Source organism: Fusarium keratoplasticum, chromosome 5 (genome assembly GCF_025433545.1).
Source record: "Fusarium keratoplasticum isolate Fu6.1 chromosome 5, whole genome shotgun sequence".
Classification (NCBI taxonomy): Eukaryota; Fungi; Ascomycota; class Sordariomycetes; order Hypocreales; family Nectriaceae; genus Fusarium; species Fusarium keratoplasticum.
Window position 1 is genome coordinate 1,150,801 of NC_070533.1, and position 23,986 is coordinate 1,174,786.

A 23,986-nucleotide genomic window follows, 5' to 3' on the forward strand; every position below is an offset into this window, starting at 1 on the left:
GTGGGCATAGTTCCGCACATCCTTCGGCCCTTGTGGATCACGCCTCAATTTGCATAATCACACACGCCTTGGCCCGTTTAGATCTGGTGGGGCGCCGCGTGGAATCTAGAGCTTGGTTCTCAAGAGGCCCTTCTTTATAAGGACGCTGAGAACCTACCGAGGCCCTGGACCCTTCTACTCAATCATCTCAACCTACCGCCCTCGCGCGGATACTTCAACTACTTCACAACGTTACACACCATCACAATGGAGACGTACCACGGCTACGTGCGGACACCCGCCGACGCTATCCGGCTGTTTGAAGCCTGTCGATTAGGCATTCTTCCCCGTGTGCAACGACGACTGTCAGAGAAGGAGAGACAGTCGATTCGATCTGGATCTGTTTTTGTCTGGGATGAGCGGGAAGCTGGCATGAGACGATGGACTGATGGCAAGTCGTGGAGCGCAAGCCGAGTCTCGGGGAGCTTCCTGACTTACCGTGAGATGGAGGGCAAGCGAGGTGGTGGTTTCTCTTCCAGCCGACGAGGCGCTGGCAAGACTCCCGACTCTGGACGCGGTAGCGACGAGGACCAGGATGATGGAGAACCCGAGGGATACCGATACAAGGCCGATGGACTTATGAAGCAATCGTTCAGCATCACCACCTCCAACGGACAACATCTTCACCTGATCTCATACTACTCCCGTCCTCAGCCTGGTCAGCCCGAGCTTCAGCAACCGACCAACGACCCAGCACTTCGAGGCATCGTTCCTCTCAAGGGCATGTACCCCGAGTCCAGCATGGGCGAGACCAACAGCACACCGGCTCTCACCCGTGCTCCTATGCAGCAGCCTCCCTTCATGGTCGCTCCTCAGCACCCTCAACAGCCCTATGCTCCGTACGGTCAACCTGGCTATGGATGGCCTCCTTCACCTGTCGCCACTCCCCCCTATAGCCATTACGCTGCTCCGTACCCCCCCAGCGTACACCATCAAGTGCCGCCGCCTCACGTCACCCAGCCGGCTCTCCCTCCTCCCCAATACGCCCAGGCTCCCGTTTATGAGCAGCGCACCACCCTTCCTCCTCCCCATACCTCCAAGCCCGCCTACCCGCAGAACCCTTCGCCCCACTACACGCATACCGCCCTTCCTCGAGCTCACGACTCACCACGGGAGCAGCACCTCCAGGCAACCGCCCAGAGCGCCATGGTCGATCACCGCGTGAACAGTTCTTCCCGAACACACCAGGTTGCGCTCCCAGGTCTGGGTGCCGTTACAAACGGACCTCCCGGATCCTCGCTCGCGGCGATCAGCACTCCTCCCAACCGGACACTGAGCGTCAGCCCACCGAGAAGCTCGCATTCGGAAGCCCCTATCCCTTCAACAAACAAGGCAAGCTTGTCGGCGCTTCTGCATCCCACGCCAGCTGCCAGCGAGGCTGGTAGCGCCAAGCCCGGCAGTGCAAGCAGCAGCCCTCGAGCGACTGGGTCGTGTGGGCTGGAGAAGGGTGGCGTCAGCGAGGACGCAAGGGCCTTGAGAATGCTGGACCGCAAGTTTTGCATCTAGAAGAACGACGGAGCTTCACGAGGAGGCAGCCAGTAAACTGGTAGAGATTTTTGAAGATCTGAGCCCAAGGAAGGGTATCATGGTGACACCATGTAGTGTGTCTAGGCGAACCGGGCATGGGGTTGGTTTTGTTTTTGTTGGCGTTTCGCCATATGCATTGTAACGGCGTCTTGATTTTCTACAGGGCAGCAGCCAAGGGGGCTTGCTGCGGATACATTCAGCGGGTATTCATCACGACTGGCGATAGGAAGGGCTGATTTGGTGTTTACGGGCCATGCAACAGATGATGATGGCTGTCATGTTTTCACACACACTGGTATTGTACATAGCCATCTAGCAATGCCAAGAACGTATGGACTAATTGTCCACAATGTCTAATTTTGGTTTACACGTAGCGTGAGGTTGCGCACAAGGTTCCCATTAACCTTGACTAAGTGCCGAATCGCGTGAACAAGGCGTCCGTATAACTTAGGGGTGGTACCGAGGGTAAGGTTAACCGTTGCTGTCGTATTCGATAGGCAGTCGGCTTGGCAAGGGATCGGATGCTTGACGTATCCTTTTAGGCTATACGCAAGGGAATAACTAGAGGAGACTCTCTGGAGTTTCTATTGTGAACTGTGGCTTGTGGTCTACCTTGAATGATTTCTCTTCCCGTAGGAATACAGTACATGCTGATGAGGCTGCCAATAGACCAGATAGAGTGTAACCGCTCTCGCATAGCCATCCGAAACAGATAGACCTTCCACCTGCAGAGCGCATTCGCATCCGCAGCACGCCCGCATTCCCGGTTATCCGTGCCTCACCACTCAGCGCGGAGCGGCGACCTAGAACCGGGGCCGCGTCATCGTCGCCCATCATGCCGAGATGCCGGCCAGGGTGTGTGAACATGATAGGCAGCGGGTTAAGGAAAAAAGGGGGGTATCGGTTGCTGAAATGTCGTCAGCGCGATGCGTATTCAAATGTCTAGGCTTCAGGATGAAGAGGCTATTTTGGGAATGTTGATCTGGGGGTTTTGAAACTTGGCGGGGTGGGTTGGTTACGTGTTGTGGTGAGGCTGGCTGATGGGGCTTTGAGGCTGAATATTCGGATGGATTTAGTGAAATGGAAGTGTCTTGGGGCGTGGCATTCACTCAGTAAACTTGGTTTATTGCCAAGGGGGACTGAGGCTATTCCCAGGCCACTTGTGGTAAATGGCCGTTCTGGGTTGGAGGGTTGTGGGTTGGAGTTATCAATAGCAACCATTCCCATGGTAAGAATAAAGTGTGGGGTATATGGTTTGAAAAGATACATGGTTCTGAGTTTCAAAATGCCTTTGAGTCCAAACACTTGGTGCAAATCGACGGTTCCTTTCCAGTGAAGCTCTTCGAGATGCACAATAGAGGACTTGAATAGCTCCCAATCTTGGCATAATTGAGCGACGTTCTGAACCTGGAAAAACCAGGTCGCCCAACGAGCTAAGAATTAATTGAACAATTTGTGTCTATATTCTAGAAATAGTTAGACAACGAACCTAACAATCTGGGTGATGAAATGCCTGTGATGGACGAGGTGTTGTTGATTGTCGCGTGTAAGTCGGGGAATAAATCTTCCGGCCCCGCGATTTGACAGCTCTGGCGCGCTTCACCAAGGCAAGGATTGGGAAGCTCTCCACGCGACGACTTTAGCTATTGTCATTTTCCTTTGTTGGCCGGCATCGACGAAGCCAACAATGTTTATTCGATAGTCGCGATCCAAATCGTCGTGAATCTCTTTTATCCACACTCTCTTGACTGGGCAAAAACATCATGCTGTGGTGATCAATCTAATCATTGACATCCTCCCTTTGATGACTTTTGCGACGCCGCGCCCACCATGTTCACCTTTTGCCCCCTCCAGGGTGCCCTCTCCGAGTCGCCCGCTTCGCAGTCCCTTCTTGAGCTTGATGGAGGTGTGAAAGTGCTGGTTGATCTAGGATGGGACGAATCATTCGACGTTGGCAAACTCAAGGAGATTGAGAAGTAGGTGTTGCTGCGCTCGCCGTTGCGAGGTGACGATGGCTAACTAGATGTGCATCCAGACAAGTCACGACTCTCTCCCTCATTCTCGTTACGCATGCGACTGCATCTCATCTCGCTGCCTACGCACACTGCTGCAAGAATATACCACAGTTCACACGCATCCCCGTATATGCGACACGGCCCGTCATCGACCTTGGCCGCACCCTTATTCAAGACCTCTACAACTCGAGCCCTGCTGCGGCGACGACCATCCCACAGAGTTCGCTATCCGAGACTGCCTACTCATTCGCCCAGACCGCTACGACGGCGCAAAACCTCCTCCTTCAGTCCCCGACCAACGAAGATATTGCACGATACTTTTCTCTAATCCAACCGCTTAAATACTCGCAACCACACCAACCTCTTCCATCGCCCTTTTCACCACCGCTAAACGGCTTGACGATTACTGCATACAACTCTGGACATACCCTCGGTGGTACAATATGGCATATCCAACATGGCCTGGAGTCGATTGTGTACGCTGTGGACTGGAACCAAGCGCGTGAGAATGTGTTTGCCGGTGCAGCTTGGCTGGGAGGCGCTGGAGGCGGCGGTGCTGAGGTCATTGAGCAGCTACGGAAGCCAACTGCGCTGATCTGCAGCAGCCGGGGCGCCGACAGGACTGCCCAAGCTGGTGGTCGTGCCAAGCGAGACGAGCAGTTGATTGATACCATCAAGGCATGTGTGACGCGAGGAGGCACGGTTCTCATCCCTGTGGACTCGAGTGCTAGAGTTCTAGAACTATCATACCTACTGGAACATGCGTGGCGGACAGACGCTGCCTCTGAGGATGGCGTGCTCAAGGCAGCCAAGCTGTATCTGGCTGGTCGCAACATGTCGAGCACAATGCGGTACGCGCGAAGTATGCTTGAGTGGATGGACGATAGCATCGTCCAGGAATTTGAGGCTTTTGCCGAGGGCCAGAGAAAGGTCAACGGCGCGGGTGACAAGAAGGAGGGAGGACCATTCGATTTCAAATACCTACGACTGCTTGAACGAAAGGCCCAGATCGCGCGACTACTGAGCCGCGGCTTTGAGAACGTCGAGACGGAAGGACGCGTGATTCTGGCGAGCGACAGCAGCATCGAGTGGGGATTCTCTAAAGACTTGATCAAGGGGCTGGCTAGAGACTCGAGGAACTTGGTCATCCTGACAGATAAGCCAGGCTTGTCAAAAGACGACAAGCCATCGATTGCGAGGACGCTCTGGGACTGGTGGAAGGAACGCAAGGACGGCGTATCGGTGGAGCAGACCAGCAGCGGAGACAACATCGAGCTTGTGTATGCTGGTGGACGAGAGTTGGAGATTCGTGAGGCTCAACGCCAGGCACTGGAGGGTGACGAGTTGGCAGTCTACCAACAATGGCTGGCAACTCAGAGACAACTCCAGGCGACACAACAGAGCGGTGGCGCGGCTGGACTTGAGGCATCAGCTGACGTCGTTGACGATGCCTCGTCGGAATCATCATCTGACTCTGAAGACGAGGATGGTGAGCAGCAAGGCAAGGCGCTTAATGTTTCGACAACAATCGGACAAGCTGGCCGGAAGAACGTTGTTCTCAAAGACGAAGACCTCGGAATCAACGTGCTCATCAAGAAGAAGGGCGTTCATGACTTTGACTCGCGCGGAAAGAAGGGCAGAGAACGGACGTTCCCTATTGCGATCCGCAGGAAGCGCCACGACGACTTCGGAGAGCTCATTCGACCCGAGGATTACCTCCGCGCAGAGGAGAAGGAAGAGGATGGTCAGGATAACGCCAACATGGAGGCTGCAGACGACAAGCTCGGCAAGAAGCGCAGATGGGACGACGTGGCCAAGAACGGAGCCGGAGCCAACAAGCGTCAACAGACTACAAGAGCTGGCTCTGTTGATGATGCTGAAGCTGGCGCAGGCGACGGCTTTGTCCCTGATGAACTCGACAATGTGGAGGATATCGAGCCTGAGGAGCCAACAGGACCATGCAAGCTCTCATATCAGACCGAGACCGTCACAGCCAACCTACGCATCGCGTATGTCGACTTCAGTGGCCTGCACGACAAGCGCAGTCTCAACATGCTGATCCCGTTGATCAAGCCCCGGAAGCTCATCCTGGTTGGCGGTGGACGGGAGGAGACACTCGCCCTGGCTGAAGACTGCCGCCGAGCTCTCGGAGGCGATGCTGCTGACGGCGATGGATCAAGTGAGCGTACTGTCGATGTGTACACACCTGAAATAGGCACTCTGGTGGATGCCAGCGTTGACACCAACGCCTGGGTCGTCAAGCTTGCCGACTCTCTTGTCAAGAAGATCAAGTGGCAGAACGTTCGCGGTTTGGGTATTGTCACCATCACCGGCCAGCTGCTGGCTACCAAGCTCGACGATGCTCCAGCGGGAGACCAAGACGCAGCCAACAAGCGTCAGAAGACCGAGGAAAGCTCGACAACAGCCCTCAGCACCGTCGTGGCGTCTCCCATGCCTACTCTTGACGTCCTCCCCGCCAACCTCGTCTCGGCCGTGCGATCTGCCGCCCAGCCGCTACACGTGGGTGACCTGCGTCTTGCAGATCTACGACGTGCCATGCAGTCTGCCGGACACACGGCCGAGTTCCGTGGCGAGGGTACACTCGTCGTCGACGGAACTGTGGCAGTCCGCAAGACGGCGACAGGACGTGTCGAGGTGGAGAGCGTCGGCATGCCCACTGCTCGCCGGAGCACGTTCTACGAGGTGCGCAAGGTGATTTACGACAACCTGGCCGTCGTCACTGGTGCATAGAGGCACTCAGCGACGTGATGGCTGGATACTTGGTAGACGCTCAGAAAACAAAGGGGGCATAGTCAATGGGATAACACGTTTTTTCTTGCACGTTATAAAAGACGAAGGTGTATTTCTCTTTTCGGGACCTGGAGTACGTTGGAGAGGAAATATGCTCTTGGAGATTGGGGAGGGATTAAAGATGAGGTAGATAAATGATAATCCAACAATGGGTCTTATGAGATGGACTTTGACATGACTGTGCATGGTGGACTTGACTATGTGTGCTTGATTGCTGACATTCGTTCCAGTCAATGAAAAGGGGCTCACGTATCAGTCCTGGCTATATGTTAGAATAAACCCAATATATGGCTAGGTAACAAGTCACATCTCAACATCCCGACATGGTCAAGGTTTGCCAATATAGTTAAATAGTTCCATCACAATATATTACAAGCGAGAAGCCTTGGAGTGCGACTCTGAGATTGTCTTTCGTATAATGATGCGCCTCAACGCCTGGCCGTACAAGTTTCTATCCCAAGATACCCAGCATTCTCTCTTGTCTGGAATGACACAATCCCATGTCTTTTTTCCCCCTTTCTAAAATCTCATACTCATCTTACAGGTTGCATAGGCGCCATCTCATACTCTCCATTCCCCCTTCCACCTGGCACGGCCATCTCCTCTTCATCCCTCGGCTGCTCCGTAACGGTAGTTTCTCCAGCGGCAGCAGGAGCAGCAGCGGGGCCAGATTCAGGACCCGTGGCTGCCAGGATTCTCCGGCCACCAAAGAAGACGGGCTGCAGCTCTCGGTACCGGCAGCCCCAGATGCCAAGACCCACGGAGAGGGCGGCCGAGGCGAGCATGGTGAACCACCACATGGCGTGGCGGGGGAGACGGCCGCTGTAGAGGGTTGCGACGACGAGGTGGAGGAAGTGGACGGTGAGGGCAAAGTCGGGGACGAGCTTGGATCGAGCGACGAGGGCGACCATGGCGACGGATCTGTTGAACTGTTAGCAACTGTATGTGTAGGAAGGGAGAGAGAAGAAACTCACATGCATAGTCCTCCGTCTAGCAACAGCACAAACGCCATGAGCCATCCATGCGTGGTATCCCCCCTAACACCCTCCCATCCAAACAGCAGCGTGAAGCTGAACCCCGTACCGGCGACGAGCGCCGTAAAGACGAGCAGGACCAGCGCGGAGAAGTAGTAGATGACCTGTAGCGTCGCGATCTGCGTCGCGATCTTGAGGGGCGCCAGTTCCGCCAGGGCGCCCGCGCGGGGGGGCTTGCGGCGTCGCGCCATTATTTCGATCTTTTATTCGGCTAGAAAAGGTGTTGGCTTGTGGTCGCGTGTGATGGAGTCGTTCGGTATATCGAAGTTGTTTCTGGAGCTTGGATAACAGCCCCTGTCGATCTCGCCTTTCCTACGTTCTCACTTGGAGTAAAAAATCCCCACTCTTCAGAGAACGAAATAAACACCAGTTAATTAAGGAAAGACGAGCATTAAATCGAAATACGTAGAATCACGCGAAATGAAAAAAGAGGTTGGATTCCAAGTTTGAGGCTGGGAGCAAGGGCAAAGTGAAGGGACATGTTTCCTTCTCTTGGGGTCACACGCACCAGCCACAGCCACAACTAGGCTTCAAGCTTTCCCCATGCGCTAAACCCTTTTGTGATTCACCGCTTTTGATTCTGCCGCTCCGACTGAGCCGGCTCTCGTCATAGGTTGGTTGATGCATGTGCTCATGAGATTTTGAACTCCAGCCCATCCCACCAAAGGAAACCCACCACAGCTGGGAGCTTACCATACAACGCTCTTTAATCAACGATCAATCTCAATACAACAATCGACTCCTAAAAACAAATCAACCTCTCCTCGACCAATTGACCCTCCCCCCTCCTCACATACACAATGGGCTTCTGGCCCTTCTCAAGCGACACCCGCGGCGACGCCATCCGCTCCGGCGCCGCCATCCCCAACCGTCAGGAGCGCAAGGCCTGCTGGGCCGCCCGCGACGCCTACTTTGCCTGCCTCGACGCAAACAACATCATCGACGCCACCAAGGATGCCTCGGCCGCCAAGAAGGCCTGCCCCGCCCAGAACGACGACTTTGAGCGGGACTGCGCTGCGGCTTGGGTAAAGTACTTTAAGCAGTGGCGCGTCGCCGACATTCAGAAGAAGAGGAGGCTCGACGAGCTGAGGGCTCAGGGCGCGCAGGAGATGACTGTTACTACGAGCTTTGCTCCCGAGGGTGGCGTTGGTGAGAAGGGCAAGGGTGTCGAGGATATCCAGGATATGTTGGACAGGAAGAAGGGGAGGTAAAAAGACGAGATGGATAGAAAAGAGTTGAAAAGCCAAGCTGGAACCAAGAAACACCACAGGGCTTTCAAAAGAAATGTATTTATACCATTGTACACTAACATGTCATCACCAGCTCACCAAAACTTCATGTACATACAACAAAATGTACTACTACACTACATTTACTGTTACTTCAGCTACCTTCCAGGCTGATTGATATAACGCGAGTCTTATCCTACCCTATCTATCTATCCCTACTACCTAATCCCGCCTGCAAAAGCCCTCCCAGCTTAATACAACCCAAAGAAAATGAGTATACGACGCAAAAGGAATGAAGCCGAATAAAGGGGTTATAAGAAGTGAAGACTGATGATCAAGAAAACTGAAAAAAAAAAGGACGAGTAAAAACAAACAAACTGTAAGCGTGCTCACTGTGGTGGTATCATCCATGTTCTTCTTTTTTGTAACAAAAAAACACCCATATCTGCACATTCTCTCCCTCTCCGGATGCCCCTGAATACAGGTCGGCCTTTTTAACGTGCAATATCCTTCCTCCTCGCCTCTCCCTTCTCCCTCATCCTCCCCTCTCCGCTCCTTCGTCGACAAAGGAAAAGGAAATAATAAAACGGAAAGATGAAGCTGCTTTCATGAGCGTAGCTTGGTATGCCAAAATTGTCCAAAGGGAAATAATAGTTTGTGGTAGCAGGGAGGCAAGGAAAGAAAGAAACCAAAACAAAAGAGGTGCCGCCGTATGTCTCGCCTTTCTAATGCATCGTTTGTGGTGTGGTTGTGGTAGATAGATGATGATGATTCCGTCTCTCGTCAAGCTTCTGCGCTTGCGTCGTTCGCTCTCTTTCTTAATCATGAAGCCGGCCGTCTTTTCCTCCGAGCCGGGTTGCCACATCTGACCGTGGTAGCAATCTATGCCACCATTCTCACCCCGCTGTCGTTCGTCTGCTCCTTTCTTGGGAGCGGCGGCAGTTCCTTGTCGAGGCTATTTCGCAGCATCGAGACATGGTCAACAGGTCCGGTGCTGTGGTTCATCCCGGCATATCCGCTGTCGGCGCTGTCCGGCTTCTGGTATCCCGTCTTGGGTGGTGTAGGAGGGGGTGCCCTTGTCGGAGGTAGGTTCTTGTTCATATCCTTGGGTGGCGTCTCGGGTCGACTGTCATCTCGGCCATTCTCGCCTGCTTCCTCAACAACCGGCAGGATAGGCTCATGCTGCATCGAGTCACGCGCATCCCCCCTGGAGCCAGCAGTCGTCAGGACTCGGTCAGGCACCTGGTTCTCTGTGTGCCCGTGCCTTTCTGCTCGCTCAGCTTCCCTGCTTGCCTTTTCTACCGTCTCTTGAGCTTCCGGAGAGCGAGGACCAGGGGGCGGGGGAGGAACATGAGTCGGCATGGGTGGGATGGCTTGCGACGACCTACGACGCGAATTCCAGCTCGACACCCTCTGGCCCGATCCTTGTGCCTCAATCATTTCCTGATCTCTCCTCTCAGCCTCCCGATGAGCCTCCTCGGATGACATGGTCACCCCTTCGATGAAATGGTAGAACCGATCACCATACTGGTCAGGCGGTAGCGCCGAGATCTGTGACCTGTCGCTCGACAAGCCCTTCCAGAAGTGCTCAATCTTCTTGATAATTCCGTACTGTATCTCATGTTAGTCTCACCCTTGCGAATACCAAGCACAATACTCACGTGAGTCAGGCAGTCGATGACTCCCAGGTAGTAAATCTCATCCGCTGGGCTGTTGTCTTCGTGGGTTGCCCTGAATCCACCATCATCCTGGTTGAACACAAACCCGGATCGGTTGTGACCCTCCTCCAGCTCATCCGGCATCTTGTTTGCCGATTGACCCATGGGTACTGGTCGCTCCTGACGGATCATCTGCCGTAGCTCCCTGGCCTTTCGCGCATTCTCCAACTTGGACGGCGTGCGGAGGAGGACCGACGCAGGGTCGTCATCAGGAGCCTTCTCACCACCAGGGTTGAAGACCTGCAACGTCTTGTCACGTAGATTCTCCTCATTGCCCCGCGAGACATCATGGATGCCAACCAGCAGCGAGTAATCCATGATCTGAAGGCGCTTTAGCAGAACAACATCCCTCTGAAGTTGTTCCAGGAAGAGTTGCTTCTTCCGGATGCCTAACTCCAGGTTCCGCTGCCGCCTCATCCAGTTCAGATCCTTCAAGGTCGCACGTGGGTTCTTCTCCAAGTCCTCCTCTCTGTAGTCTCGGCCAATAGTTGATCCCTTCAGGTCAAAGGTGGTGTGAATATCCCGGTGTGGTGGGAATAGGTTGTTCATCACCACAAAGTGGATCTTCTTGCCATAAGGCATCTTGACTCGGTGCAGGCCGTAAAACTGCGAGAGAAGTGTGTTGGGGTTCTCCTTGACGTGCTGGTAGTATTCCTTCAAGATCTTTCGGAGAAACTTGTGCTCGGCGTGGTGGATCGTCTTGATGATGTACTTATAATCTCGTGAAAAATAGAAAAAGCTGCCACTCTTGCCGGGAGAACCAAGCTCTGACAAGATATACTTGCCCGTGAGGGACATGAGATAATCGGCAGGGTCCAGACGGAACAGTGAACGTAGGCGACGGAAAACCCAAGGGGCGTAGTCCTTGAACTTGAAGTCATACTTGGCTGATGGAACCAGCTCATTACCGGCGCTGTTGACGTCAGCATATCGCAGGGTTAGTGTCAGGAGACAACATACATATCAAATGTCGACTTCTGCTTAGTCTCAAAGTCGGCATCAGTCAATTCCCGGTCGAGCTTTGCGTTTGTCCGTGAGACTGATACTCGGATACCTGTCAACATGTTGTAGGCCGTTACCCAGTTGGCGTGGGTCTCGTCCACCTTGGTGCCGACAATGACGCGTTCGTCATCCTCCTCTTCCTTCTTCCTCCGCTTGCTGGCCCGCTTTGCCCGTACTGCTTCTGTCCATCGGAGGGCGTCCTCGTCTGGAATGATCTCGTCTCGGGGTGCGTCCGACTGCATCGATCTGGTTGGTCTTCTACCCAAGCTCAGAGATGGCCGTCGGCCACCAGTCGCAGGAGCGCCGGTCGGAGAGAAGCGGCCGCTGGCCTGTGCCGTATCCATACCATCCCTGGAGCCTCGACCAGGTGTATGCTTTGGCACGTCGAGTGTGTTTCTCTGCTTGAGGCCGCCTGGGCCGGGAGCCTGGAGGAGTCCTGGGGACGAACCTGCAGTATTACCAGAAACGTAGACGGGCGGGGATGACAACCGGTGAGCGGTGGTTGGCAATGCTGTTTGTGATTGTGAGCCACGCGGCTCAGGGGGAGGTGGAGGGGCTGTGGTCGGGGCATCGAAGCTCCTGCTCGGGGGCTTTTCATAGGTCTCCTCGGCCGGGGGCTCAGAAGGCAGAGGTTTTGATAGTGTGGTGGGATACTGATGGCCGTTGCTCGATGTCATGACGGGGCCGGCGCCATTAGTATCGGCCGAGGGTCGATATGTGCGGTCGGGTAGAGTCGCAGTGCCATTGGGCATAGGCTTTTGCCGGTAGACGTCGGTTTCGTCATCTTGGCGAGGAGGGTAGATAGCTGTAACGGACTGGCCGTTGGAGATGGAGCTCATGCTCGTGGGCCTCGTGCCGTTGCCATTCATAGGCGTCGGCGTGGGCTCGGAGACGTCGGAGGCGTGAGTGGATGAGATGGAGCTCTCGTCGAAGCTCTCATTGATGGTGTCGGATCGGGTGTGGCGGATGGAACCCCCATTCACCCTCTCCTTGGTGGTCGCGAGGCCGAACTGGTTTGTGGGGTCGAGGTTGAGGATGTCGGGGTTGTTGGAGAAGATGGCCGAATTGTCCTCGTTGTTGAGAAACGATGGCATTTCGAGCGGGGGGTCGAATGAACTCGCTGGAGGCCAAGACCAGCGAGCGCTGACGCGGTTAGATGCTACTTGTGTGAAGCGATGCTGGATGAATCCTGGCTCGTGATCGGGGATGTGAGGTGGCTACGTTTGTCGTCGAGATGCTGTCGCTGTCGAGGTCGTCGTTGTCGAAGGCAGTATCTCGCTCGGTTTCAGTTTCGCCCTTTCGATCCCAAGCTCTCAGTTGATACGACAGTCGAATGCAAGAATGAGCAAGGCAAGGTGCGAGAAGAGGGAAATTGGGTCGAGTCTCTGCTGGGCGGGCGCACAGGGTTCCTTGGCGGGTCGACCAATAGGGCGGAGCTAGGCAGGGACGTTGCGCTGGAGAGGGGGTCAAGTCGAAGCGAAAGCCCAGGAGGCGACAAGGGAAAGGATAAATCGAGAGGCGCAGGCGTGATTCGGCGACGGAGGGAGGAGATTGTCGTTAGATGAAGATGATGGGGGAGAGAGGATGGAACCGGTTCGTATACGGAGTTCCCAAGTAACGTACAATCGGGGGTTGAGCTGGGAGAGGTGAAGTGAGGTAGGTAGGTAGGTAGGTAGGTGAGAGAGAGGGTAGGTAGAGGTGGTAGGTAGAGGTGGTGAGGCTGGGAGAAGCGCTGGCTGCCCGGGCAGGGAAAAAAATGACGGGACGGGACCTGGAAGTTGCCAGTGCGAGCAGCCCAGCAGCTCCTGCCTTCCCTGGCATGTACCTAAAACTGGAAATGAGGCGCGTCGGGGGTGTACCCAGGGGAGGGAAGGGGGAGGGGAGGGGCGGATGGCCCGGGGGGGGGGATGGAGGATGCCCTGAGCCGTGCGTGGGGCCCTTCTTTTTCCACTGGACGCAGCGTAATTCAGGGCACTCTCGAAGCGCTGAGTCTGTTGCAGTGCAGGGCGCTCAGCCAACCTGGGCTGGGTCCTAACCAGTCCAGTCCTGTCCCGCCAAGGAAATGGGCTGGCTTGCGTGGCAGAATGTCCTTTGCCAACCCCGGCGAGCGTGGTCTTCAAGGACTTGAAGGCTTGGCCTAGTCTTGGCCACGGGCTTAGCAAGCCGAAAGTTGATGCTCCCACGCTTGGCTTGACTTTGGCCTGACGGCGTCTTCTCGTAGCGTCCTCTCGATTGCATGTGTGTGTGTGTGTGCCGTCCCGTCAGCATCAGCACCAGGAACGCCATGAATTCGTATAATACAGAGAAGGACTGCATGTATGTGTGTGCGTGGCTACGGCTCATATCTGGAGCATGGCTCGTTCCATCTGGCTCGTACAGTCTGTCATACGGATCAAACGGGATCCTTGCCAATGCCGTGAGGTGAGGTAGTCATGTATGGCTACGTAGGTACTGTATCATCCAGCGCCCGTCTCATTCCAGGCCCTCGTTCCAGACGAAGCCAAGCAACGAGCAGCAGAATTTCTGGGTAAGGGGTTTCAAACTTCGGGCTCACTCTTCCACCAAGACATGAGACGACCTTTTCTCGATCACGAGAATTATTCGAATTCGTTCTCGATATCGATTTCGATAATTTAACAGACAATGCTCATCAGCTTCGCCTCCCATCCCCACCAGCTCCATGTATGGAATCACCCCAGGCACCGCGCCGTCCTGCTAAGCCACAGGGGGAATCATGGAGGACCCGCCCGGCGGTCGGCTCCAGCTGACGGACATTACATTTAGCAGTGTTGATGCTGTCTCGCCATGTCTGGCGCTTTTACTTGGCTGGACAAGAGAGAAAGAGTGCCGGGCGCAGTGTTTTGTCCTACCTTACGCGCCGTCTTTTTTTCTATTCTCGTCCCCTCCCCCATGAATTGGATTAGATAATGCATAACAATTGGAAGTCGTAGGGAGAACTGATCGACAGTCCCCTGTTTTGGTGGCCACGCTGATTGACAGAAGATCATTCTCGTTTTTCCAAGTCTTTCTTGTTCCAAGACATTTAGACCCCCTGACTACTTTTTTTTTCTTCACCGCTAGCATATTCCGTCATGGATGCCCTAGGTACCGTTATGACACCCAAGTGCTTGGCTTGGGGTTCCATGGGTTTGTGTTGATTACTTCATGTGCCCAACCCGCGATATTGCATTGGTCCTTGGCACCACCACACCACGGCCAGAGTCAGACAAGAGACATAGAGACCTTGTTATCTCCATCTGTCGCTACCTACCAACTAGATCCGCAATGATTAGGTAGGTCTCTCTCTGTTCTCACGTATCCTCCCGTCAAAAATCGACCCTGGCCCATGACCCTGCCACTGATGGCATGTCATGACCAAGGCCAAGCCCGTCACACAACCGACACTCTACACGGCCTCTCCCTCGCTACTGTTGCTACGTCGATACGCGGAGAGCCTCCCCGGTCACTCTCGCTCTCCCATAGCAACACGGCGCCTTATTTTTTCCCCAATTAATAATTTAGTTTCCCCCCCGCACATAGTTTCCTTTGGCTGCCTCTTTTACTTTCTTTTCCCATCTTACCCCTGGCCTGGGTTAAGCTATCTCCGATCCGTCTTCGAGCACGGATCTCTCGGGGTCCGCGAGGAATGCGGTCTTCCGTGACAAGGTGTTCGTCTCACAAAAAGGTGTCTCCACCGGTTGCATGATGGGACACGGGATTCAAAACAAGACGTTGCTGCTCGAGGTACCATTAATTGTCCGAGTTCAGCATGTCAGAGAGTCTCGTTGAGGAAAGAGGGAAACACGCAGTGAGCCGCAGATCGTGGACATGCCTTCGGGAAGCACTGCCATCCCGAGACCAAGGATCATTGAGCCGCTAGCTACAGTAGTGCCCTATCAGCTGGCATAAATGGATTCGTGGCTGAGTCAGTCAGATCTACAAAGCAACATGCATGCACATAATACATAATTCTCACGACAGCCTCACACTCGTATCGGATCCTTTGACTTTGCAGCGTTGCAAAGGATCCACAGGCAAATTGTCAAAGGCCATTGCTCATAAAGGGGGTGCCTTCCATACAAGGTAAACAAATTATCGTAGGCTCTTACATGGCTTGAAAACACTTGGACTACATGCAATTCGGCTCTTCGACCTCATGTCAGCTTTCTTCACTATCCCCTTTCGCTAGCATCCCAGCTGGGACAGCCTTCCCTCTTGCGTGGCTTTGATCCTTCACACTCCGCTGTGTAACAACAACATCTTCAGTTCAGGCAATGCACGTCACATGTCAAGTCCAAGCACCATGATTTCATCCATCATCGACACCGACATCATGTGCACAATCGTCCAAACTTGTTGAGACATCAACATTGGACATCAGGATGCCATCTGTCAGCTTCCCAACAACACGTCAGCATTCAAGGTTTAACATGACACTTCGCATGAGAGAGAAAATGGAATCTTCCATTGCTATGCTCAGATAAACCATCTGCCTCACCGGCCCCAGCCATGCCGTCACCGAGATGCAGCAACCCGTGCATCCTGCAGACATAAGCCGAGCCGGTTCGAAAGTCATATAGTCCATCCAGTGTCCCTCCCAGAGGTTTTTTTTAGTTTGTTCTTCTTTTTTCGTCGTTTTCGTCAGCTTGCTTGCCGCTCACCTGCGGCAACCTCCCTGGCTCCATCCTTGACCTCGTCGCAAGGAGAGCAGTCCGAATCGAGGCCATATCTTGTCTCCGGATGGCCCAGGGAGGTTCAGGTGTAAAGATGATTCCCAAAAGGTATCATCAAGAAACATCCCCCAACCCCCAATACTTCTAGCAGCGCCCACGTCCCATCTCATACGAGGTCCGTTCGTCTAACGTAGATTTGTCGTCAGGGTATCATTCCCCCATGCCTTCCGCAGAGGTGCCGTTCAACCCACAAGACCTCCACAGAAAACCACAGCCCTCAAATGCAAACCGGGGGCAACGCCATCCTGCACAAAATGCCTGGAACGCCCCGAGTCTCAAAAAGCCCTCCGGTCCCTTCTTCCCACACCGTGGCCGTACCCAGCCCCAAAGCAGGTATGTCTACCGTAGTCGATGCCCAAAGAACACCTTTTCCTTTGCATCTTCCAGTCCCGCTTTCCCTTCGTCATCCGTAGATATCATGAACCAAGCCGAACAGAAGTCAAAGCCGATGGGTATCGTACAGACCGACAAGTTGAGTTGTTGTTTGTTTGTGTGTGTGTAGTCGCAAAAGCAGAAGCTGATCTACCGGTCCCGTAGTGTGTGGACCGTCGAGTCTGTATCGCAAGTGTGATGATGCCTGAGAAGGGCAGATGAAAGAGTGTTGGGTCGTCGTGCGCCATCAGCGATGAAATCCGTTCCGCCGTTCCATCCATTCGCCAGAAATGTGCGAATAATGTACAATCCAACCATAAAAAACAGCCCAATACGAGAAAATCATGTCGAAATATCAACCGTTACCCCGTCTCCCCACCTAACGCCATGCATATGTGTGTGATATTAGGTTTGGGCTTCACGGGGCGGGCCGCGACCTCGTCCGCCTGCGCCTTGGCCGCCACGACCGCGATATCCACGGCCTCGGCCACGACCCCGTCCACCTGAGAAGTGCTGGTTGTTGTGTTGGGCGCTCTGGCTCTGCCAGTTACCCTGGCCCTGTTGAAGCAGACCAGCCTGCTGCGCCTGCTGGGGCTGGAATGGTTGCTGTTGCTGCGGCTGCTGAGCCAGCGCAGCGGGCTGCTGGCCCCTCTGGAGGTTGGAGATGGGTCGAGGAATCGACTCAGGGTTCTCGTAAACGTAGAGGGACTTGTCGATGCTGGCGGGGATGGGCTGAATCTCAGTACCCAGATCCCTTTCAATGTTGTAGAGGTTGAAACGGTCGTCCCAGTTAATCAGGTTAATAGCCAGACCCAGGTGGCCATAACGGCCGGATCGACCAATGCGGTGCAGATACGTCTCTGCATTCTTGGGAAAATCAAAGTTGATGACGACATTAACCGCCTGGATATCAATACCTCGGGTGAGCAGGTCGGAGCAAACAAGGTTTCGGCAGACACCGTTTCGGAAATCGTGGAAAACACGGTTTCGAGCATGCTGCTGCATCTTTGCGTGACTGTAGAAGCAAGAGTAACCTAGCTCAGTGATTTTCTTGGCAAGCAGCTCGACTCGGTTGGTCGAGTTGCAGAAAATAATGGACTGGTTGATCTGGAGCTTAGAGAAGAGCGTGTTCAAGCAGTGGACCTTCTGCTTCTCTTCGACAAAGGCGTAATATTGGGTGATACCCCTCAGGGTGAGCTCGTCCATGAGGTTGATCTCATATGGGCTGACCATGTTCTTGTCGGAAAAGTCCTTGACAGACAGAGGGAAGGTGGCGGAGAAAAGCATGACCTGGCGGTCCTTGGGGTGGAATTGGAGCAGTTGTTCGATGACGGGAGTGAACTCAATGGAGAGAAGCTTGTCGGCTTCGTCCATGATGAACATGGGGCACTCGCTGAGGTCGGCAACGTTCTTACCAGCGAGGTCAAGAATTCGGCCGGGAGTGCCGACGACGATGTGGACGGGATCCTGCAGACGGATAATGTCATCTCGAAGACCGGTACCACCAGTCGTGACCATGACATTGACGCCGAGGTGCTTGCCGAGGGTCTTGCAGACTTGCGAGGTCTGCATGGCAAGCTCACGTGTGGGGACAAGGATGAGGCATTGGATCTTGGAGACCTTGGGGTTGATGCGCTCCAACGCAGGGATGACAAAGGCAGCCGTCTTGCCAGTGCCGTTCTTTGCTCGTGCAAGGATATCTCGTCCAGTTAATGCGACAGGGATAGCCTCTTCTTGAATTGGGGAGGGCTTTTCGAAACCAGCTTCGAAGATTCCCATGAGCAGGTCTCGCTTCAGGGCAAAGTTCTCAAACTCGAGGCCCTTTGTGTTTGTGACATCCTGCGAGGCGCCAGGTCAGAATGCGGGGGGGACCATGCGCCAAAGGGGAGTCAGGTGCATACCTCTGTTTGTTGTCGGTTATCCTTGGCGGGGAGGTTCAAGTTCTTCTTCCAGTCGTCATTTCCAATGGGCAGGCCATCACTGCTGGGGTCAGCGCAAGCTCACACACGAGGGCCGCGAGGGCGGCGCAGCGGACCTGATTTGGGTAGATTTCAGCTTGTCTGCTAGCTGATCCGCCATTGCGCTAGTGAGATCCGTCTACGGATCGAGGGAGAGTGAGGAGGATGATATTATATGCAAAACAGCACAGAGGTTGACCTCTCAAAGGTGCCGGTGGCGCGAGGGGAGGCAGCAGTTGAGGAGCTGCGAGGGTTGATTTCGTGTCGTGTGGGGGGGAGGTCGGAGAGGGCCCGTCCGGTTGCACTACCCGGGGAATGGAATCGAAGCGGCTTTCGGGGAGGGAGAGAGATGAGGTATTGTTTCTTTCGCTCGTGTCAGGCGCGCAGCCGAGATCGCGTGGGTATTCGTGGTCGTGGAGGGAAGATTGTTGTGAGTTGGTACGTAGTTTTTGAAGAAGGGGAGAGAAGTTGTGAGGCAGGCTCAGGTTTAGAGTTTGAAGGTGAAGGTGATGCTGGTGTGTGCCTCATGGCGGCGGAAGGCCCTGCATTTCCTGGGTCACGTGTTTGCCTGCGGCGGGGCAGCCCGGTTTTGGTCGTAGTCGTGGTCGACTCACTGACCTGAGGTGAGGTGGGCAGGCTTGGCTTGGCAGATCGATCAGCTGGTCGGAACTTGCCAAGGGCTGAATTGGTTGAAGGAGGCGGCCGAGGCAGATATTCCATACAAGGAGTGGTATCGGTTCGTGGCGTGTTCGCGAAAGCAGAGGGGAAACTCTATTCGGTAAAAAGTCATGAGGATGGATGCTTATTGAACAGGGGAACGAGCTGATCAAGCTACAATCGGCCTCCTTGAAGCTACCTTCAGTCGTTGCAAAGCTCTTCAATCTCAGTATACGCCTTATGCTCCTCGATCTTTACCTATCTTCTGGCCAAAGTTCATCCCCAGTCTCGGCAGCCATCCAGAAACAGTTCGCATCGCGGCTTCTGGCATCATGACGTGGGAGGGGCCAACCAGGGGCCCTGGAATTGATTTCTTGATCTCGCTTGACCAGGGCAGTTATGCCTTCACTTCAACAGCTGTCATGCCACAAATCCTGTTTCCATTGGCTCGAATAAAAGTAACCATTCTTCGCTCTAACTGGGCCACATTGTATCTCGACGTGGCTATCCAAACTCCAATATAATAATCGTACAAAACCAATATAAACATCCTACAGCTTCGTCATACGCATTCTAAAGCTTCATACCCATGGCCTTGGCCACCCTCAAGCTCTGCCTCATGCTCAGGTCCAGCATAATCTCCTCGCTACCACCGGGGATAGCATACGCCCTCACATCGCGGTACAATCTCTCGACCTTGGCGCCCTGGCCGCCGCGCGAGTAGCTCAGACCACCAAAGATCTGACTGGCCTCGCGGGCGCAGAACTCAAAGGTCAAGGTCGACTGGGCCTTGAGGCCGGCGATGGGGCCTCCCAGCCGCAGCATGGCCTCGGTCTCACCCATGCGCTCGCACTGGTAGATGAGGTTCTCGAGCCAGTTGTACGAGGCCTCGATCTGTCGAGCCATGTGCGCCAGCTTCATCCGGATCACGGGGTGCTCAATGAGCTTCTTGCCAAAGGTGCGTCGCTTGTTGGCGTACTTGACCGACTCCTCGTAGCAGACGCGGGAGAAGCGGAGGGACTGGATGATGATGCCCATGCGCTCGTGGTTGAAGTTGGTCATGATGACTAGAGCCGTTAGTATAGGTACAGTCTTGAGACTCGGTTAGAAAGCTTACCTCGGAAACCCTTGTTCTCCTTGCCAAGCAGGTTCTCAACGGGAACCTTGACATCCTCAAACGTGATGTACGTTGTACCAGATGAGTGCACACCCTGGCAGTTCATGCGTCGTGTGGTGACACCCTCACCGCGCTCAATGAGAAGCAATGACACACCATTCATGCCATTCTCTCCCGTCCGGACAGCGGTGGTGAAGTAGTCGCACCAGATACCGTTGGTGATCCACTTCTTCTCACCATTGACGATGTAGTGCTTTCCATCCTCGCTCAGTTTAGCCTCGCAAGTCAGGTTGGCGACATCACTACCAGCATCTGGCTCAGTGATGGCAAGACAGATGCGCTTGTCTCCGTTCAGAATACCAGGCATGATGCGGTCCTTGAGCTTCTTAGAGCCAAACTTAATGACAGGGGGGCAGCCGATGCCGAAGCCTCCGATGACGTTCCACACGAAGCCGCCGGATCCGGTGCGCGACAGCTCGTCGGTGATGATCATCTCGTGGAACAGATCCCACTTCTCGGGGGGCACCGACTTGATGCCCTGGGGCACATAGTTGGTAGGGTACTTGACGCCGAGCAGACCGGCCAAGTAGCCCCGACGGCCCATCTCCTTGTAGATCTCCTCGGGAACCTGCTTGGCCTCGTCCCACTCAGTGACATTGGGCTCGATCTCAGCGTCTATCCATTCACGGACCTCGGCGCGAAGGGCAGCATGAGTCTCGTTGAAGTAGGGAGAGTGGTACTGTTCAAGTCAGCATTGGCTCGACACATCGTCAAGGTACAACTCACGTTCTGGTACCAGCTAGGATCGCCAAAGGGAATCTGATCTCCATAAGGCTCAAGAGCGTCCGCCTCCTCACTGCTGGAAGCCGCCTTCTCAGCAGCAGCAACAGCCTTGGGTGTAGCCGCAGGAGCGGGAGCGGGCTTGGGCTCGGCCTTGGGCTCGGGAGCCTTGGGCTTGGTGTCGAGGGATCCGACCTGAAGCTGCTTCTGGTACTTCTTCAGGATGCTCTCGTTGTGGTACTTCCAGAACTGCTTGGACGCGTCCTTGCCAGCGACGCGCTGGAGGATCTTCTTGCCGCCTAGCTGAACGTTAGAGAAACGGTTCATGCACGCGTCTGTGGAGTGCAGATTGAAACATGTTCGTGGCGTCTGGAGGCGCAACGTAGAGTTAATGGAAGCTTTGCTCACCTGGATGGTCATCTTGAAACTTGGTCACATCGTAGACATCGCCATCGACAACAATGTACAAGTCTCCAGGCTTGTTATGCGACGCAACGTCGCTCTTGGTAAATACCTGGGCCATCCTGGGACTCTTTTTCAGGTGTTGATGATGTTTGACGTGAGAAAATGTGAGATTCCCAAGGTTAACCTTACAAGGAAAGGCGCCAAGAAAGTCTAGAGATACACAATAGAGAGAGGGAAAAGGGAAGAAGAATAGGAATCAAGAGATCTTGCCAGGATGGTTTTATCTTCCCCACGATCCATCCCCCTTTTAAATTCAGTTCGGCAAAAACGTACACAGTCGACAATCACATGTTGTCCGGAGTGTGCCTCCACCCCCAGAATAACCCCGTCTAGGTTTCCATTTCCCCATACTTGGGGTCTCTTTCACAGGCTGACCTCTTCTGAGAGCAGGTCATGCATGAGTCGTTCGCGGCACTTCTCGATGCGGTCATGGTCATGTGCCCTGCGCCTCGCTCTGACTGCGACAAGAGAAAGCATGTGAAAGCCAAAGCCCGCGCCGCGCAACAAAAAAGAACAAAAGCCAACCTGCTTACTAGCGCCGAGAACCCTCGTGGCGGCCCTGGGGTGTGTCTGTTGATGTCATGATAGGACTGTGTGGGGATGCCGAGGTTCGCTCTCCCTGTCCAATCGTACGTCGACAATTGCCAAAGTCTCCCCGAGGCTCGTTCCACGACTCGCTTGCTCCTCCACAGGATTCGGGCGCCATGTGTAAACGAGGCCAGGGACCGAGATTGGGGATGCGGAGAAGATGCAGGGTCACTCAGTCGGGCTCGGGCATGCGTGATTTTGGTCAGCAAAGAAACCTGGGGAAGATGAATATCCACCATTCGTTGGGTCATCATCTTTTGAAAAGCGTCAATTCGACACATGAGCCTTCCATGGCAGAAACATAATAATAGCTAAGCAGCTGGGCCTTCCTCTCTTAATCCCAGATAAATGCGCACCAAGATAGCAATTGACCTCGATCATCACGCAGGATGTATCCGTAGCCTCACTCCGCGCGCCAAAACTCCGATCCCGATCCCGGTAAAACCAAGCCTCTACCTTTTCAGTCCTTTCGTCCAGTCCAGCAAATTACTTCTCACCGCTCTCGAGTCAGGCACCTGCTTATGCGGCTCCGCGGGGCTTCGCCTTGGCCGCCGCCTTGTCCTTCTTCTCCTGCTTGAGCTTCTTCTTCTTCTCCTCGTTCTTCTCTTCCAGCTTCCGCTTATGCGCTGCCTTCTGCGCATCCGTCTTGGGAACCGGCTTGAAGAAGCCCTCTAGACGAGCTTGTTGTGAGCTTTTGAGGTTCTTCTCTAGACGCGCGCCTCCGCTACGGACACGATCCTCCGAGAAACCCTTCTCCGTAACGAGGAACTGCACCAAGCCCTCAATGTCTGGCTTCTCCCACTTGACGTCGCATTCGGGGTCATCAGCCTTTCTCACATCGGGCTCGAAGAACAAATCCCGCGCATCCTTGTAAGGCCAGTCCTCGGGAAGCACATACTTCTTCTTGGGGTCCTTCTCCATCGCCTCGACAATCTTCTCCAGCGAACCGTGATCACGGATGAGCTTGAGGGCAGTGGTAGGGCCGACCTTGGGGATAGGGTCGAGATAATCGCAGCCGAGAAGGATACAGAGATCCACAAACTAGGTAAAACAGTCAGTAAAGGAAGGGTTCAAGGTGAGTAATGTGACGTACCTGCTTGCGCTCCATACCAAGTCCCTCAAGAACCTTCTCCAGATGAATCTCTTGAATGGGCTCCTTTCGCTGCTCACTGAATGTGAGGTGGCGCAACAGAATGGGAGAGTTGAAGCATAGAGTGTCCATATCCTCACTGGCTGCCGCATATACCTTGCCAGCCTGCGCCAACACAGCACATTGGGCCTCAGCTTCAGTGGGCGCGACAATGAAAGGGATGCCCATGAGCTTCAGCAGGCGCTGGCACTCGGCGTTGTGCTCTCGGGTGACACGGACAGTTCGTCGTGAGAACTTCTCAACCTCCTCTGCTGTACCCGTCTCCTTGGCTTCCTCGAGGCCCTCGGTAGCCTCTTGCTTACGCTGGAAACGCTTCGCCAGCTCGCCAGACTTCAGCTTAGGGGGCGCACCATCGAAGACGTATAGAGGCTTGATGCCGTTGTCAACCATGCGGAGAGTACGGTAGAACATGCCCATCAGATGCGACGTCGTCTCGCCGCTGTCGTTCATGAGCTGCTGGCCATCGGATCGTACGGCGATGAGGAAACTGTAGATGCTCATCGAGGCATCCTTCAATAGTAAGCATTAGGACTTCACCACGCCTGGAGAACGGGGTGTCGACTTACGATGGCGACCTTGCGGCCAAACTGGTTCTTGATTTCACCCTCCTTGATTGCATCTGGAGCTTCCTCCTTGATGATCTGGAAGAGCTGCTTAATACCCATCTTGGCGACTTTCTTCTCTGTGGATGCGTGTTGTATTGGTGAGGGAGAAGAGAGAGGTGGGTGTTGCCTGAGAGTGAAAAGACGAAGAAGGAGGGAAGGGGCGCAAGTGGGAGGAAACTTCAATTG

At 54.3% G+C, this 23,986-nt stretch overlaps 8 protein-coding genes across 8 annotated transcripts; 3 read left to right on the forward strand and 5 right to left on the reverse strand.

The window, feature by feature from the left end:
* Window positions 1-246: 246 nt before the first annotated feature.
* Window positions 247-1,545, forward strand: NCS57_00701300 (uncharacterized protein; the record flags this gene model as incomplete). The annotated part of the gene is made up of 1 exon (XM_053056877.1): window positions 247-1,545. One exon carries the CDS (start codon window positions 247-249, stop codon window positions 1,543-1,545), a length of 1,299 nt encoding a protein of 432 aa, XP_052913072.1.
* A 1,851-nt stretch (window positions 1,546-3,396) lies between these two features.
* Window positions 3,397-6,332, forward strand: NCS57_00701400 (Cleavage and polyadenylation specificity factor subunit 2; the record flags this gene model as incomplete). Its single annotated transcript, XM_053056878.1, has 2 exons — window positions 3,397-3,542; window positions 3,602-6,332. The coding sequence occupies 2 exons, from the start codon at window positions 3,397-3,399 to the stop codon at window positions 6,330-6,332; spliced, it is 2,877 nt and encodes a 958-aa protein (XP_052913073.1).
* A 593-nt stretch (window positions 6,333-6,925) lies between these two features.
* NCS57_00701500 (uncharacterized protein) lies at window positions 6,926-7,617 on the reverse strand (the record flags this gene model as incomplete). Its single annotated transcript, XM_053056879.1, has 2 exons — window positions 6,926-7,313; window positions 7,367-7,617. 2 exons carry the CDS (start codon window positions 7,615-7,617, stop codon window positions 6,926-6,928), a joined length of 639 nt encoding a protein of 212 aa, XP_052913074.1.
* Window positions 7,618-8,226: 609 nt separating this feature from the next.
* On the forward strand, window positions 8,227-8,637 carry NCS57_00701600 (uncharacterized protein; the record flags this gene model as incomplete). The annotated part of the gene is made up of 1 exon (XM_053056880.1): window positions 8,227-8,637. One exon carries the CDS (start codon window positions 8,227-8,229, stop codon window positions 8,635-8,637), a length of 411 nt encoding a protein of 136 aa, XP_052913075.1.
* Window positions 8,638-9,537: 900 nt separating this feature from the next.
* Window positions 9,538-12,469, reverse strand: NCS57_00701700 (PIPK domain-containing protein; the record flags this gene model as incomplete). The annotated part of the gene is made up of 3 exons (XM_053056881.1): window positions 9,538-10,266; window positions 10,317-11,286; window positions 11,334-12,469. The coding sequence occupies 3 exons, from the start codon at window positions 12,467-12,469 to the stop codon at window positions 9,538-9,540; spliced, it is 2,835 nt and encodes a 944-aa protein (XP_052913076.1).
* Window positions 12,470-16,885: 4,416 nt separating this feature from the next.
* On the reverse strand, window positions 16,886-18,559 carry NCS57_00701800 (ATP-dependent RNA helicase DHH1; the record flags this gene model as incomplete). The annotated part of the gene is made up of 3 exons (XM_053056882.1): window positions 16,886-18,319; window positions 18,382-18,460; window positions 18,516-18,559. The coding sequence occupies 3 exons, from the start codon at window positions 18,557-18,559 to the stop codon at window positions 16,886-16,888; spliced, it is 1,557 nt and encodes a 518-aa protein (XP_052913077.1).
* A 1,109-nt stretch (window positions 18,560-19,668) lies between these two features.
* NCS57_00701900 (Cytochrome b5 heme-binding domain-containing protein) lies at window positions 19,669-21,515 on the reverse strand (the record flags this gene model as incomplete). Its single annotated transcript, XM_053056883.1, has 4 exons — window positions 19,669-20,162; window positions 20,213-20,951; window positions 20,999-21,291; window positions 21,401-21,515. 4 exons carry the CDS (start codon window positions 21,513-21,515, stop codon window positions 19,669-19,671), a joined length of 1,641 nt encoding a protein of 546 aa, XP_052913078.1.
* A 1,049-nt stretch (window positions 21,516-22,564) lies between these two features.
* NCS57_00702000 (Flap endonuclease 1) lies at window positions 22,565-23,986 on the reverse strand (the record flags this gene model as incomplete). The annotated part of the gene is made up of 3 exons (XM_053056884.1): window positions 23,762-23,986; window positions 23,139-23,705; window positions 22,565-23,086 (listed from the first exon to the last, which is right to left on the reverse strand). The coding sequence occupies exons 1-3, from the start codon at window positions 23,858-23,860 to the stop codon at window positions 22,565-22,567; spliced, it is 1,188 nt and encodes a 395-aa protein (XP_052913079.1). The 5' UTR covers window positions 23,861-23,986.